The sequence below is a fragment of the Scyliorhinus canicula genome, chromosome 15 (genome assembly GCF_902713615.1).
Source record: "Scyliorhinus canicula chromosome 15, sScyCan1.1, whole genome shotgun sequence".
Taxonomy (NCBI): Eukaryota; Metazoa; Chordata; class Chondrichthyes; order Carcharhiniformes; family Scyliorhinidae; genus Scyliorhinus; species Scyliorhinus canicula.
The window spans coordinates 77,242,723-77,258,627 of record NC_052160.1 but is presented as its reverse complement, the minus strand read 5'-3'; the positions used below and the strand labels follow the sequence as shown (position 1 = coordinate 77,258,627).

The 15,905-nt window shown below is 48.6% G+C and overlaps 1 protein-coding gene across 1 annotated transcript in view; it reads left to right on the top strand.

Moving 5' to 3' along the window:
- Nucleotides 1-7,828, top strand: part of LOC119978247 (voltage-dependent L-type calcium channel subunit alpha-1S-like) — a 642,412-nt gene extending 634,584 nt beyond the window's left edge. The window contains 1 exon segment of the mRNA XM_038819727.1: nt 7,353-7,828. Within this exon segment, the coding sequence (XP_038675655.1) occupies nt 7,353-7,411 (59 nt within the window). The 3' untranslated portion in view covers nt 7,412-7,828.
- Nucleotides 7,829-15,905: the final 8,077 nt, after the last annotated feature.

The following is a 15,905-nucleotide window of genomic DNA, read 5'->3' as shown; positions in this document are numbered from 1 at the left end:
GTGTCTATATCACACACAGGGCACAGTGTCTATATCACACACAGGGCACAGTGTCTATATCACACACAGGGCACAGTGTCTACATTACACACAGGGCACAGTGTCTACATTACACACAGGGCACAGTGTCTACATTACACACAGGGCACAGTGTCTATATCACACACAGGGCACAGTGTCTATATCACACACAGGGCACAGTGTCTACATTACACACAGGGCACAGTGTCTATATCACACACAGGGCACAGTGTCTATATCACACACAGGGCACAGTTTCTATATCACACACAGGGCACAGTGTCTACATTACACACAGGGCACAGTGTCTATAATCACACACAGGGCACAGTGTCTACATTACACACAGGGCACAGTGTCTATTATCACACACAGGGCACAGTGTCTACATTACACACAGGGCACAGTGTCTATAATCACACACAGGGCACAGTGTCTATATCACACACAGGGCACAGTGTCTACATTACACACAGGGCACAGTGTCTATATCACACACAGGGCACAGTGTCTACATTACACACAGGGCACAGTGTCTATATCACACACAGGGCACAGTTTCTATATCACACACAGGGCACAGTGTCTACATTACACAAAGGGCACAGTGTCTATAATCACACACAGGGCACAGTGTCTATATCACACACAGGGCACAGTGTCTACATTACACACAGGGCACAGTGTCTATATCACACACAGGGCACAGTGTCTACATTACACACAGGGCACAGTGTCTACACACAGGGCACAGTGTCTATATCACACACAGGGCACAGTGTCTATATCACACACAGGGCAGAGTGTCTATATCACACACAGGGCACAGTGTCTACATTACACACAGGGCACAGTGTCTATATCACACACAGGGCACAGTGTCTACATCACACACAGGGCACAGTGTCTATATCACACACAGGGCACAGTGTCTATATCACACACAGGGCACAGTGTCTATATCACACACAGGGCACAGTGTCTACATTACACACAGGGCACAGTGTCTATATCACACACAGGGCACAGTGTCTACATTACACACAGGGCACAGTATCTATATCACACACAGGGCACAGTGTCTACATTACACACAGGGCACAGTGTCTACATTACACACAGGGCACAGTGTCTACATTACACACAGGGCACAGTGTCTATATCACACACAGGGCACAGTGTCTATATCACACACAGGGCACAGTGTCTATATCACACACAGGGCACAGTGTCTATATCACACACAGGGCACAGTGTCTATATCACACACAGGGCACAGTGTCTATATCACACACAGGGCACAGTGTCTACATTACACACAGGGCACAGTGTCTACATTACACACAGGGCACAGTGTCTATATCACACACAGGGCACAGTGTCTACATTACACACAGGGCACAGTGTCTATATCACACACAGGGCACAGTGTCTATATCACACACAGGGCACAGTTTCTATATCACACACAGGGCACAGTGTCTACATTACACACAGGGCACAGTGTCTACATTACACAAAGGGCAGAGTGTCTATATCACACACAGGGCACAGTGTCTACATTACACACAGGGCACAGTGTCTATATCACACACAGGGCACAGTGTCTACATTACACACAGGGCACAGTGTCTATAATCACACACAGGGCACAGTGTCTACATTACACACAGGGCACAGTGTCTATATCACACACAGGGCACAGTGTCTATAATCACACACAGGGCACAGTGTCTATATCACACACAGGGCACAGTGTCTATATCACACACAGGGCACAGTGTCTATATCACACACAGGGCACAGTGTCTATATCACACACAGGGCACAGTGTCTATATCACACACAGGGCACAGTGTCTACATTACACACAGGGCACAGTGTCTACATTACACACAGGGCACAGTGTCTATATCACACACAGGGCACAGTGTCTATATCACACACAGGGCACAGTGTCTACATTACACACAGGGCACAATGTCTATAATCACACACAGGGCACAGTGTCTATATCACACACAGGGCACAGTGTCTATATCACACACAGGGCACAGTGTCTACATTACACACAGGGCACAGTGTCTATATCACACACAGGGCACAGTGTCTATATCACACACAGGGCACAGTTTCTATATCACACACAGGGTACAGTGTCTATATCACACACAGGGCACAGTGTCTACATTACACACAGGGCACAGTTTCTATATCACACACAGGGTACAGTGTCTATATCACACACAGGGCACAGTGTCTACATTACACACAGGGCACAGTGTCTACATTACACACAGGGCACAGTGTCTATATCACACACAGGGCACAGTGTCTACATTACACACAGGGCACAGTTTCTATATCACACACAGGGTACAGTGTCTATATCACACACAGGGCACAGTGTCTACATTACACACAGGGCACAGTGTCTACATTACACACAGGGCACAGTGTCTACATTACACACAGGGCACAGTGTCTATATCACACACAGGGCACAGTGTCTACATTACACACAGGGCACAGTGTCTACATTACACAGGGCACAGTGTCTATATCACACACAGGGCACAGTGTCTATATCACACACAGGGCACAGTGTCTATATCACACACAGGGCACAGTGTCTATATCACACACAGGGCACAGTGTCTATATCACACACAGGGCACAGTGTCTATATCACACACAGGGCACAGTGTCTATATCACACACAGGGCACAGTGTCTACATTACACACAGGGCACAGTGTCTACATTACACACAGGGCACAGTGTCTACATTACACACAGGGCACAGTGTCTATATCACACACAGGGCACAGTGTCTATATCACACACAGGGCACAGTGTCTACATTACACACAGGGCACAGTGTCTACATTACACACAGGGCACAGTGTCTATATCACACACAGGGCACAGTGTCTATATCACACACAGGGCACAGTGTCTACATTACACACAGGGCACAGTGTCTACATTACACACAGTGCACAGGGTCTATATCACACACAGGGCACAGTGTCTACATTACACACAGGGCACAGTGTCTATATCACACACAGGGCACAGTGTCTATATCACACACAGGGCACAGTGTCTATATCACACACAGGGCACAGTGTCTACATTACACACAGGGCACAGTGTCTATATCACACACAGGGCACAGTGTCTATATCACACACAGGGCACAGTGTCTACATTACACACAGGGCACAGTGTCTATATCACACACAGGGCACAGTGTCTATATCACACACAGGGCACAGTGTCTACATTACACACAGGGCACAGTGTCTATATCACACACAGGGCACAGTGTCTACATTACACACAGGGCACAGTGTCTATATCACACACAGGGCACAGTGTCTACATTACACACAGGGCACAGTGTCTATATCACACACAGGGCACAGTGTCTACATTACACACAGGGCACAGTGTCTATATCACACACAGGGCACAGTGTCTACATTACACACAGGGCACAGTGTCTATATCACACACAGGGCACAGTGTCTATATCACACACAGGGCACAGTGTCTATATCACACACAGGGCACAGTGTCTATATCACACACAGGGCACAGTGTCTACATTACACACAGGGCACAGTGTCTATATCACACACACGGCACAGTGTCTACATTACACACAGGGCACAGTGTCTATATCACACACAGGGCACAGTGTTGATATCACGCACAGGGCACAGTGTTGATATCACGCACAGGGCACAGTGTTGATATCACGCACAGGGCCTATATCACACACAGGGCACAGTGTCTATGTCACACACAGGCACAGCAACTATATCACACACAGGACACCGTGATTATAGCACACACTGGCTACATTGTCTATATCACACACTGGGTACTGTGTCTATATCACAACGCGACGCGTTGGGTATATTACACACAGGGCACAGTGTCTATATCACACACAGGGCACAGTTCATATCACGCAGAGGGCACAGTGCCTATATCACACACAGTGTTGAAATCACGCACAGGGCCTATATCACACACAGGGCACAGTGTCTATATCACACACAGGCACAGCAACTATATCACACACAGGACACCGCGATTATATCACACACTGGGTACATTGTCTATATCACACACTGGGTACTGTGTCTATATCACAACGCCCCGCGTTTGGTATATCACACACAGGGTACAGTGTCTACACTACACACAGGGCACAGTGTCTATATTACACACAGGGCACAGTGTCTATATCACACACAGGGCACAGTGCCTATATCACACACAGGGCACAGTGTTCATATCACGCAGAGGGCACAGTGCCTATATCACACACAGGCACAGCAACTATATCACACAAAGGGCACAGTGTTTATATCACACACAGGACACCATGATTATATCACACACTGGGTACCATGTCTATATCACAATGCGACGTGTTTGGTATATTACACACAGGGTACAGTGTCTATATTACACACAGGGTACAGTGTCCATATAACATAGGCTACAGTGTGTCCATATAACACACTGGGTACATGGCTATATCACACTCTGGGTACAGTGTCTATATCACACTGGGGTAGTGTCTATTACACAGAGGATACAGTGTCTATATCACACTTTGGGTACAGTGTCTATATTACACACTGGGTATAGTGTCTATATTACTCACATGGTACAGTGTTTATATCACACTCTGGGTACAGTGGCTGTATCAGACATACAGTACAGTGTCTATATCACACTCTGGTTACAGTGTCTACATTACACAAATGGTACAGTGTTTATATAACACACTGGGTACAGTGTCTATATTACACACAGGGTATAGTGTCTACATTACACACAGGGTACTATGTCTACATAACACAGGGTACAGTGTCTATATAAACGCACAGGGTACAGTGTCTATATAAACACACCTGGTACAGTGTCTATATAAACACACTGGGTACAGTGTCTATATCACATACTGGGTACAGTGTCTATATCACACGCTGGGTACAGTGTCTATATCACACACTGGATACAGTGTCTATATCACACACTGGGTACAGTGTCTATATCACACACTGGGTACAGTGTCTACATTACACAAATGGTACAGTGTTTATATAACACACTGGGTAAAGTGTCTATATTACACACTGGGTATAGTGTCTATATTACACAGAGGGCACAGTGTCTATATAACACTGGGTACAGTGTGTCTATATTAGACACAGGGCACAGTGTCTATCTAACATACTGGGTATAGTGTCCCAGTTAATGTTGGAAAAATTAAAGTCCCCAACTATTACCACCCTATTTTTACAGCAGCTATCTATAACCTCTTTATATATTTGCTCCTCAATATCCCGCTGATTATTTGGGGCCTATAGTACAGTCCTATCCAAGTGATTTCATCCTTCTTATTTTACAGTTCTACTCAGTGGGCGAACCCTTAGATATATAATAATAATAATCGCTTATTGTCATAAGTAGGCTTCAATTAAGTTACTGTGAAAAGAATTGAACTCACACTGCTGGCATGGTTCTGTATTACAAGCCAGCTGTTTAGCCCACTGTGCTCTTCACTCTGTACTGACGTCCCTAATCAAAAATGCAACTCCCCCTCCTCTCCTATCTTTCCTATCGCATTCTATCTTTCCTATCACATCTCTAACCCGGATCATTGAGCTGCCAGTCCTGATCCTCCTTGAGCCATGTTTCAGTAATAACTATAATATCCCAGTCCCATGTACCTATCCATGCCTGCGATCATCTGCCTTGTCCATTAGGCCTTTTGCATTGAAATAATTGCAGTTAAATCTGTTTCTCTGCCTTCCACTTTTCTCCTCACTAACGTTTGTTTCTGACCCCTCTTTACTACCCTCCAAATTCCTGTAATGGTTCCCATCCCCCTGCCATTTAGTTTAAACCCTCCCCAACAGCCCTATCAAACAACCCACCGAGGACACTGGTTCCAGTCATGTCCAGGTGCAGACCGTCCGATTTGTGATTTTGCACACCTCTCCCAGAACCGGTTCCAATGTCCCAGAAATATGAATCCCTCCCTCCTGCACCATCGCTCAAGCCATACGTTCATCCTGTCCAACCTGTCATTCCTACTCTGACTAGCAAGTGGCACTGGTAGCAATCCTGAGATTTGAGGTTCTACCTTTTAGTTTAGCTCCTAACTCCATAAATTCAGCATGTAGGACCTCATTCTGTTTTTTACCTGTATTGTTGGTGCCTATATGCACCACAACAGCTGGCTGTTCACCCTCCCCCTTTAGAATACCCTGCAGCCACTCTGAGACATCCAGGACCCTTGCACCATACATTCCTGGAGTCTCGTTTGCACCTGCAGAAACGCTTGTCTACAACCCTTACAATCTAATCCCCTATCGCTATAGCTCTACCACTCTTTTTCCTGCGCAGCAGAGCCAGCCACAATTCCATGGACCTGGCTACTGCTGCCTTCCCCTGGTGAGCCATCTCCTTCAACAGTACCCAAAACGGTATACTTGTTTTAAGATTTTATAAATTAGCTGCAGAAATATAGTGATGGCTTTGCCCCCTAGCACTCCCCACATCACAATCTCAGTGCGGCCTGGCACTCCCCACATCACAGATGCAGTGACCTGTATAATGTGTGATCCATGTGCTGTGTAGAGTTAATGTGTTGCCAGTTCATCAGTTTCTTTACATTTCCAGGTTACCCTGTTACTGATGATGAGATTGTGATTAGCCTGAGTGTTACCCAATACAGCTTTTTTCACAATCCTTTGCTGAGGCACTGGGGTCGCCTGTACTCTCCTCATTGACTCTGAAGAGTCCAAATAAGCCATATAATAACAATAATATTCTTTATTGTCACCAGTAGGCTTACACTGCAATGAAAAGCCTCTAGTCGCCACATTCCAGCGCCTGTTCGGCTACACGGAGGGAGAATTCAGAATGTCCAAATTACCTAACAGCACGTCTTTCGAGACTTGTGGGAGGAAACCGGAGCACCCGGAGGAAACCCACGCAGACAGAGGGAGAACGTACAGACAGTGACCCAAGCCGGGAATTGAACCTGGGACCCTGATGCTGCGAAGCAACAGTGTTAACCACTGTACTATGAACTCTGTCCACAAATGCTGCCATATCTGTTCCCAGCACTTTACTTTTATATCATTGATTCATTTGTCCTGAACTTTGAACTTAGGACCTAGGTGTTCCTTAAAGTCAGAAGAACCAGCCTCTTACCTACTTCCAGAAGTTGACCAATGGGGTTGGGGCAGTTATTGTGCCTTTTGTATTTCTCATATCTCTGCCTCTTTTGTTAAGATGCAGGAAGCCCATCAACTAGCAAGCGAGTCGGATTTCTGGGCAATGACAGCGAGTGAGATGGCAGAAGCTTATCTGATGGATGACTGTGAGCTGGAGAGTGTGGCGCTGAACCTCATGAATGACCAACCTGTACTGATGGAACCCAACAACAGTCCCATCTGCTGAGCAGTGACATGGAATCAGCACAGGGGAGGGAGTCATCCTCCAAAGCTTACTTACTGCCTAGTTTGATTTTTGTGTATTTGGACATTTGCCAAAGGTAAAACGTTTGAGACTGTATGAGATTTCAGCTGCTACGGATGGTGCTGGAATGTAAATTGTATGGAAGCTCCACATCAGGAGAATGGACTGGAAGAACTGCACAATTCTGTGGAAATCTGGATTGGGCTTCTTGACTGTGTCCCAGTCATGTACTGACACGTGGTGTATGTTGATGTGAAAAAGGCTCATTAAATGCTAAGTGGCTGACAAAACCTTCGGACCTTCATCATATTTCCACAAGTTCAGAACACAAATGCTTTGCAAACTCATCATCTAACCCAGATTTGGATCCTGAGATGCAAATGTCAGGAATTTCTATGGGTGAACACAAAAATTATTTGAGCTTCATATAGAGTGCGATGCAATGGCCACGCTGCGCTGGACAAATAGCTCAGCATTGCCAATGAAAGCCGAGAGACTCCATTGCCAGAATCTACCTGGCTCGCTATGCTTCGTGAGATTCAACGCGATCTCAAGAGAAGTTGCGATGTAAATCCCACCCATTGTAGGCGGGATCACATTTTGGCTGTAAGTCTCACTCTAATGTGCAGACACCTGAGACGTTAGGATTCATCCCCTTTGCCTCACAGATCTCAGGCGAGTGCCATTCAGCACTGTTCCCCACAAACAAGGGCCAAATGTAACGGCACTCATGGGGATCTCCCAGGGGATTGGAGGCCCACAGTTGCATGCCATTTGGGCAGGGTGGTGCCCTGGCACTGCTGGTGCCACCTGCCTGTGCCACCTGGGCACCCTGGCAGTGCCATCTGGGTGCCAGCCTGGCACTGCCAGCTTGCATGGGCACTGCAATGGCATCAGGTTGGTTGTGCCAAGCTGGCATTTGTGTCCATACCTGATCTGGCCAGGGTGCCTTAGGTGGGCCTTAGGACAGTGGGGGCCGGGGACACTTGCAAAGTGCATTGGGGTTGGGGCTTCCGGTATGGACCATGGAGTAAGTGGTCACACACAAGGCAGCTCCTGCCCAAGGTTACAGAAGGGAGCTCTTTTTTAATCAATACGGGCTGGAATTTTGATGAAAAGGCGTAGGTGAATGTTGGAGGAGTACTTTCCACCAGGAATGGTATGTTTCTTGGTTACCAGACCTGCAGAAACAGTGAAAGATTTGGCTGAAGCTGCAGTAAAGACAAAAGCCTCTTCCAGCATGCAGGCGGGGGAAGGGCGAGCTTAAAGGTCTCGAGCTGACTTGAGGGCCTTTATTAAAGCTCAATTCGAGCAGCAGAGGGAACAACTGTGAAAGATCTCACCAAGGCCATTGAAGAAGCGGTGACGGCAGACTTCCGGCGACGGCGGGCTGCGTATTGGAGGGCTCCCGTTCGGGAAGGGCATTGTCGGGGATTGATGACCGGTCCCAGAGGTAGTGAAGGCGGTGAAGGCCAGGAGAAAGCACAGGGAAGGGATATGTCGAGGTCCAGTAAGAAAACGGCTGTGAAAACAGCTGAAAGTTCGTCGGGGAGTAGAAAGGTCACCGTGGGGTCACCAAGAAAAATGGAGGCTGGAGAACCAGGGGAGGCCGCATTGCTTACGGCTGAAGAAATAACTAAGGTAATGTCTGCGGAATTCGAAAGGCAGTTTACAAAATACATGGAGACAATGAGGAAGGAGATGAGGGAGGTTTTGAGTGTGCTGGTGGAGGAGGCGATTTCCCCGGTGACGACGACGGTGGCGAGCGCAGTGGTGGAGGTGCGGGAGCAAGGGGAGGCGCTGAAGGAAGTGGAGGAGACACTATTGCAGCATGGTGATCAACTTACATCGATGGAGAAGGAGATGCGGAAGGTGATGGAGATTAAGAAGGATCTGCGAGGAAAAATGGAAGACCTGGAAAACAGATCCAGGCGATAGAATTTGAGGATTGTGGAGCTACCCGAAGGAGTTGAAGGGCCGAGGCCGACTGAGTATTTTGCTGCGATGCTGGCGAAACTATTGGGGGAGGATCCCTCCCGATATGAACTAGATCGGGCTCATCGATTGTGGAGGTCTGTACCAAAGGCGAGTGAGCCGCCAAGGGTAGTGCTCTGTGCTTCCGTAAGTACAGTGTGAAGAAGAAGGTCCTGTGCTGGGCCAAGCAGAAGCGGGTGATGCAATTAGTAAATCAATAAATCAGTAATCTGTAACCTGGTTAACACACTTTTGAAAGCCTCCCACGTACCGGCCGTCCCTTTGCCTGCTGACAGACTCCACCAATCATCTTTTGGAAGATCCTGTCTAATACCATGAAAAACTGACTTAGTTTTGAGGAATTGTTGTATTATTTGGAAGAATGGGGGAAAAGTGAGATATCATGGGCTTTAGGGGATGTGGCACGTTGCATTCAAAATTGGGTCAGTGACCGGAAGCAAAGATGAATGTTTTAACGAATGGAAAGTGGTTTCCAGTGGTCTTTTTTTTTTAAATTTAGAGTACCCAATTATTTTTTCCAATTAAGGGGCAATTTAGCGTGGCCAATCCACCTACCCTGCACATCTTTGGGTTGTGGGGGCGAAACCCACGCAGACACGGGGAGAATGTGCAAACTCCTTACAGACAGTGACCCAGGGCCGGGATTCGAACCCAGGTCCTCAGCGCCGTAGGCAGCAATGCTAACCACTGTGCCACCGTGCTGCCCTGTGGTTTCCAGTGGTGTTTGGGCCCTTGCTGTTTGTTGTGGATATTAATGATTTGGGCTTAAATGTGAGGGGCATGATTGGGAAATTTGCTGATAACACAATAATTGGCCGTGCAGTTGATAGTGAAGAGGATAGCTGCCGACTCCAGAATGATATCAATGGTTTAGTTGAGTGGGCAGAGAAGTGACAAATGGAATTCAATCCAGAAAAGTGTGAGGTGCTGGGGAGGGCAATAAAACATTTAATAAACTCAATGAATGGGAAGATATGAGGGGGGTGGAGGAAGTGAGGGACCTTGGAGTGAATAGCCACAGGCCCAAGAGATGACAGGACAGGCAGACAATGTGGTCAAGTGAACATTTTAAATTTCATCCTCTATTGCTCGAGGCGCTGAAAATAGGGATGTAATGATAGAACTGTATGAAACACTGGTTAGGATCACAGCTGGAGTTTTGTGTGCAGTTCTGATCATGTATTGGGGGCGGCACGGTGGTTAGTACTGCCTCTCAGTGCCGGTTCAATTCCAGTCTTGGGTCACTGTCTGTGTGGAGTTTGCACATTTGCCCTGTGACTGTGTGGGTTTCCTCTGGATGCTCCAGTTTCCTTCCACAATCCAAAGATGTGCAGGTTAGGTGGATTGGTCATGATAAATTGCCCTTAGTGACCAAAAAGGTTAGGAGGGGTTATTGGGTTACGGGGATAGGGTGGAAGTGAGGGCTTAAGTGGATCGGTGCAGACTCGAAGGACCGAATGGCCTCTTCCTGGACTGTCGGGATTCTTATGATTCCATGATTACAGGAAGGACATAATTGCTCTGGAGAGAGTGCAGAGGAGATTCATAAGAATGTTGCCACGGCTTGAAAATTGCAACTATGAGGAAAGGTCGGATAGGCTGGGATTGTTATCCTGTCTATAGAGGTCCCACCTTCCCCAGAAAGAGCCCCAGTTATCCAGAAACCTGAATCCCTCCCGCCTGCACCATCCCTATAGCCACGTGTTTAATTGCTCTCTCTCCCTATTCCTCATCTCACTATCACGTGGCACGGGCAACAACCCAGAGATAACAACTCTGTTTGTTCTCGCTCTGAGCTTCCATCCTAGCTCTCTAAAGGTCTGCCTGACATCCTTGTCCCCTTTCCTACCTATGTCGTTAGTGCCAATGTGGACTACGACTTGGGGCTGCTCCCCCTCCCCCTTAAGGACCCGGAAAACACGATCCGAGACATCACGTACCCTTGCACCTGGGAGGCAACATACCAAACGTGAGTCTCTCTCGCTCCCACAAAATCTCCTATCTGTGCCCCTGACTATTGAGTCCCCAATTACTAATGTTCTACTCCTTTCCCCCCTTCCCTTCTGAGCAACAGGGACATCTTACCCCCCTTTTTTCTACTTTAAAAAAAAAATGTGTGTAGGTCAATAAATAGTGAGTGTGTGTAGGAGCCTGACTATATACAAAGTATGTGAACGTATTGACGTGTGTAGGAGCCTGACTATATACAAAGCATGTGAACGTATTGACGTGTGTAGGAGCCTGACTATATACAAAGTATGTGAACGTATTTACATGGGAAGGTGTCTAGTGCAGATAGAGGGCATGCAACAAATTAGGAAGAAACAATATGTACAGATGTGTAAAGGGATCACAAAGCAATGCAACATTCAGTCTATAAATTCAGTCTCTGTGGCGGGCGACGAATTCTGGTTGATCGAATGAGCATTTGGCTCTGTTGAGTCGGAGGCCATACTCGTGGATCCTATGGAACACTCGTTTGAGGCGATCGATATGCTCCTGAGGAGTTGTGGACCAGACAATTATGTCATCGACGTACACCCGCACCCCCTCGATGCCCTCCATCATTTTCTCCATTATTCGGTGGAACACCTCCAAGGCGGAGATGATGCCAAAGAGCATCCGGTTGTAACAGTAACGACCAAACGGGGTGTTAAATGTGCACAGCTTTCGACTGGACGCGTCCAGCTGTATTTGCCAAAACCCCTTGGAGGCATCCAGCTTCGTGAAAAACTTGGCATGAGCTATTTCGCTGGTGAGCTCTTCTCGTTTAGGAATAGGGTAGTGTTCCCTCATGATGTTCCGGTTCAAATCTTTGGGGTCGATACAAATGCGAAGTTCCCCTGACGTTTTTTTGACACAAATCATGAAGCTAACCCAGTCCGTGGGTTCCGTGACCTTAGAAATGACGCCCTGGTCCTGGAGGTCTTGCAGCTGCTGCTTGAGGCGGTCCTTAAGGGGTGCTGGCACCCGACGCGGTGCATGAACCACAGGTGCGGCATTCGGCTTCAGCGGTATCTTGTATCTGTAGGGGAGTGTGCCCATACCTTCGAAGACGCTGTGGTATTGTGCTATGATGTCATCTCATTGGGTTTGGAAGTTGACATTCGGCGAGGCCGTTGCCTCAGCGGGCGACATGGTGTGAACCTGCTGCATAAGATTCAAGATTTTACAGGCCTGAGCACCAAGCAAGGAAGCTCTGTTGGATCCTACAATTTCAAAACACAGGGTTGCTTTTGAAGAATGATGGGATACCGCAAGCTGACATGAGCCACTAGCAGCAATGGCATTGCCCTTGTCGTCGAGAAGCTGGCAGGCCGGTGGAAGAATGCTCGGCTTGACGCAGATGGTATCAAGGTCAGACTTTGAAATGAGGTTCGCTGAAGCGCCGATGTCCAGCCTGAAGCGTATGCGACCCTTGTTGACCGTAAGGGTGGCACACTACTTGTCGTCAGGATCAATGTTCATCACTGGAAGTTGTTTCACCTTTTTGGCGGAAAGCATCGTATGCTTGGTAATGATGCCCACCCGGAATGGGGATGTGAGGCCCTCGGTGTCGGGATCTGGAAGCATGTCGGAGTCGGAGCCTGCAACAGGTTGCTGAACTGACCGGACGTTCCTGCGCTGCGACTGGGATCGCTGTGTGTTGGGCAGTTGAGCAGATCTGCACAGGGCTATGTAGTGGCCAAGCTTGCCACACTTGAGACAGCGTCGAGATTTCGCGGGACATTGCCGCTTTAAGTGGCGGAGCCACAGTTGTTGCACGTCATGGCGCCACGTCAGGACACTCTGTGCGCCACTGCGCGGTGCGGTGGAACTGGGACTGTACTCGTTGGAATTTAGAAGGATGCGGGGGGGGGGGTGAAATCTTATAGAAACATAAAATTATGAAGGGAATGGATAGGATAGATGCGGCAAGGTTGTTTGCACTGGAAGGTGACAGCAGAACTAGGGGGCATAGCCTCAAAATAAGGGGAAGTAGATTTAGGACTGAGTTTAGGAGGAACTTCTTCATCCAAAGGGTTGTAAATCTATGGAATTCCCTGCCCAGTAAAGCATTTGAGGCTCCTTCTTTAAATGTTTTGAAGATAAAGATAGATTGTTTTTTGAAAAGTAAAAGGTCTGGTGTTCGGGCGGGAAAGTGGAGCTGAGTTCACAAAAGATCAGCCATGATTTCATTGACTGGCGGAGCAGGCTTGAAGGGCCAGATGCCCGACTCTTGCTCCTACTTATCTTCTTATACTCCTATGATTCCGGAAGGAGGGGGGTGGGAAACCCCCAATTCGGTTGGCAACCTGGAACGGGTGGCCCAGTCAAGAGATCGTGAGGTTTTTCCTAACTTAAACGCTGATGGTTAAGATTGTAGGAGACCCATTTGCGGATGCAGGATCAGACTGGTTTTCCAGATGGGGTGGGTAAGGCACATGATCCACTTGAGCTTTAATGGTGGAGACGCAGCAATTTTGATTGATTTATTTTTTTGTTATAAATTTAGAGTACCCAATTCATTTTTTCCAATTAAGGGGCAATTTAGCGCGTTCAATCCACCTACCTTGCACATCTTTGGGTTGTGGGGCGAAACCCACACAAACACGGGAAGAATGTGCAAACTCCACACGGACAGTGACCCAGAGCCGGGATCAAACCTCGGACCTCGGCGCCGTGAGACTGCAGTCCTACCACTGCGCCACCGTGCTGCCCTCAATTTTGATTAATAAGCGAGTGCCTTTTTCGTTACGATGTTGCATTTATCAAATGTTTGCTAGCCTCCAGCCCTGATCTGGACACACATCGATTGGTCTTCGGAGATGAGGGGGACTTCAACTGTGTGCTGGAACCCAAAATGGACCGATCAAGGCCTAGGCCTCTTGCAGTCTCAGGGAAGTGTCGCCACAGTGCTTTGAATATTCATGGGGAGAGCGAACCCGTGGAGAATCCGGCATCCACATGATCGGGAATTCTCATTTTTCTGACATGTACAGAAGATCCCGTTCAATGTCGACTGAGCCCACCAGGATGCCCGGGCAGCGGGGTTTGCCACCATCGACGGGATGGCCCGGGTCCAGGGGGGTGATCGACGGGATGCATGGCTACCTGCGGAGAACAAGCCGCTCTACAGAAACCAAAAGAGGGTCCATTCAATGAATGGGCAGCTGATATGTGACCATCAGCTGTGCATTATACATGTCTGTGCCCGCTACCCGAACAGTGTGCACAACACCTTCATCCAGTCACACTCGGCGATTCCTGACATGTTCGAGGAGCACTCTGGCTGGGTGGTTGGCTCCTGGGAAACGGGGGTTATCCACTGCAGTTGGGGCTGATGACGCCTATCCGGAGGCCACAGAATGGCGCGGAGACCCACTCCAACAAAGCCCATACTCCAACCAGGTTCATGATCGAGCGGTGCTTCAGCCTCCTGAAGATGCCAGTCAGGTGCCTGGACCTCTCAGGAGGTGCCCTCCAGTATGATGCTGAGAGGGTGGCCTGCATGGTGGCAGCCTGCTGCGTCCTCCACAACATCGCACAGCAGAGCGGTGATGTGTTGGAGGAGGAGGAGGAGGAACTCCAGGCCTCGTCCGACGAGGAGGATGCAGGGCAGGCTGAGGGTGGGCAGGACATAGAGCCCAGACAGGCACGGGAGGCTGCATGATATGTACGCCAGGGGCAACACGTCCGGATGCTCTGAGCGATTCCAGGTTGACCGACCAGGGTGGGGCGGAGGAGGGGGAACTGGCCAGGGGCACGGACACCATATCCAACCCCATACCCCCCTCTCTTTTCCGCACCTGCCACACCCCACCTGTAACTCCCTCCGTGATACATACCCATCGCACTACGGGGTGGGGGCCCTCCTGTGGCAGTAACTCCAGGTCTGGTCCATGGGATGGAGGATGAGCACACTGCATCCCAACCTCACATTCCCTCACCCGCCCCCCTCCCCGCAACTCCCTCCGTGATACATATCCGTCATACTACTGGTGGGGGCTCTTTGTTGCAGTAACTCCTTCTGGTCAATGGATGTAGGATAATGACAACCCGCTTTATGATGAGCTCTGGTGCTCTGCATTGTTTGACAACGTCTGATCTTGCCCACGGTAGCACTTCCCACCGTCCACCTGGGTGATCCTGCATGCGTGCTGGCCATTCCATCACACGGTCCCATCGGATCCCTGGGGTGGCGATGGTGGAGACGGTTGGTGGCGGGGTCCTCGGGCCACCTCTGACATCTGTCCTATATCTATCTCCCCTCAATTTAAAGCTATGTCCCTCGTGCTAGACAATCCGAGGAAAAAGGCTCTCACTGTCCACTCTATCTAATCCTCTGATCATCTTGTATGACTCAATTAAGTCACCTCTTAACCTTCTTCT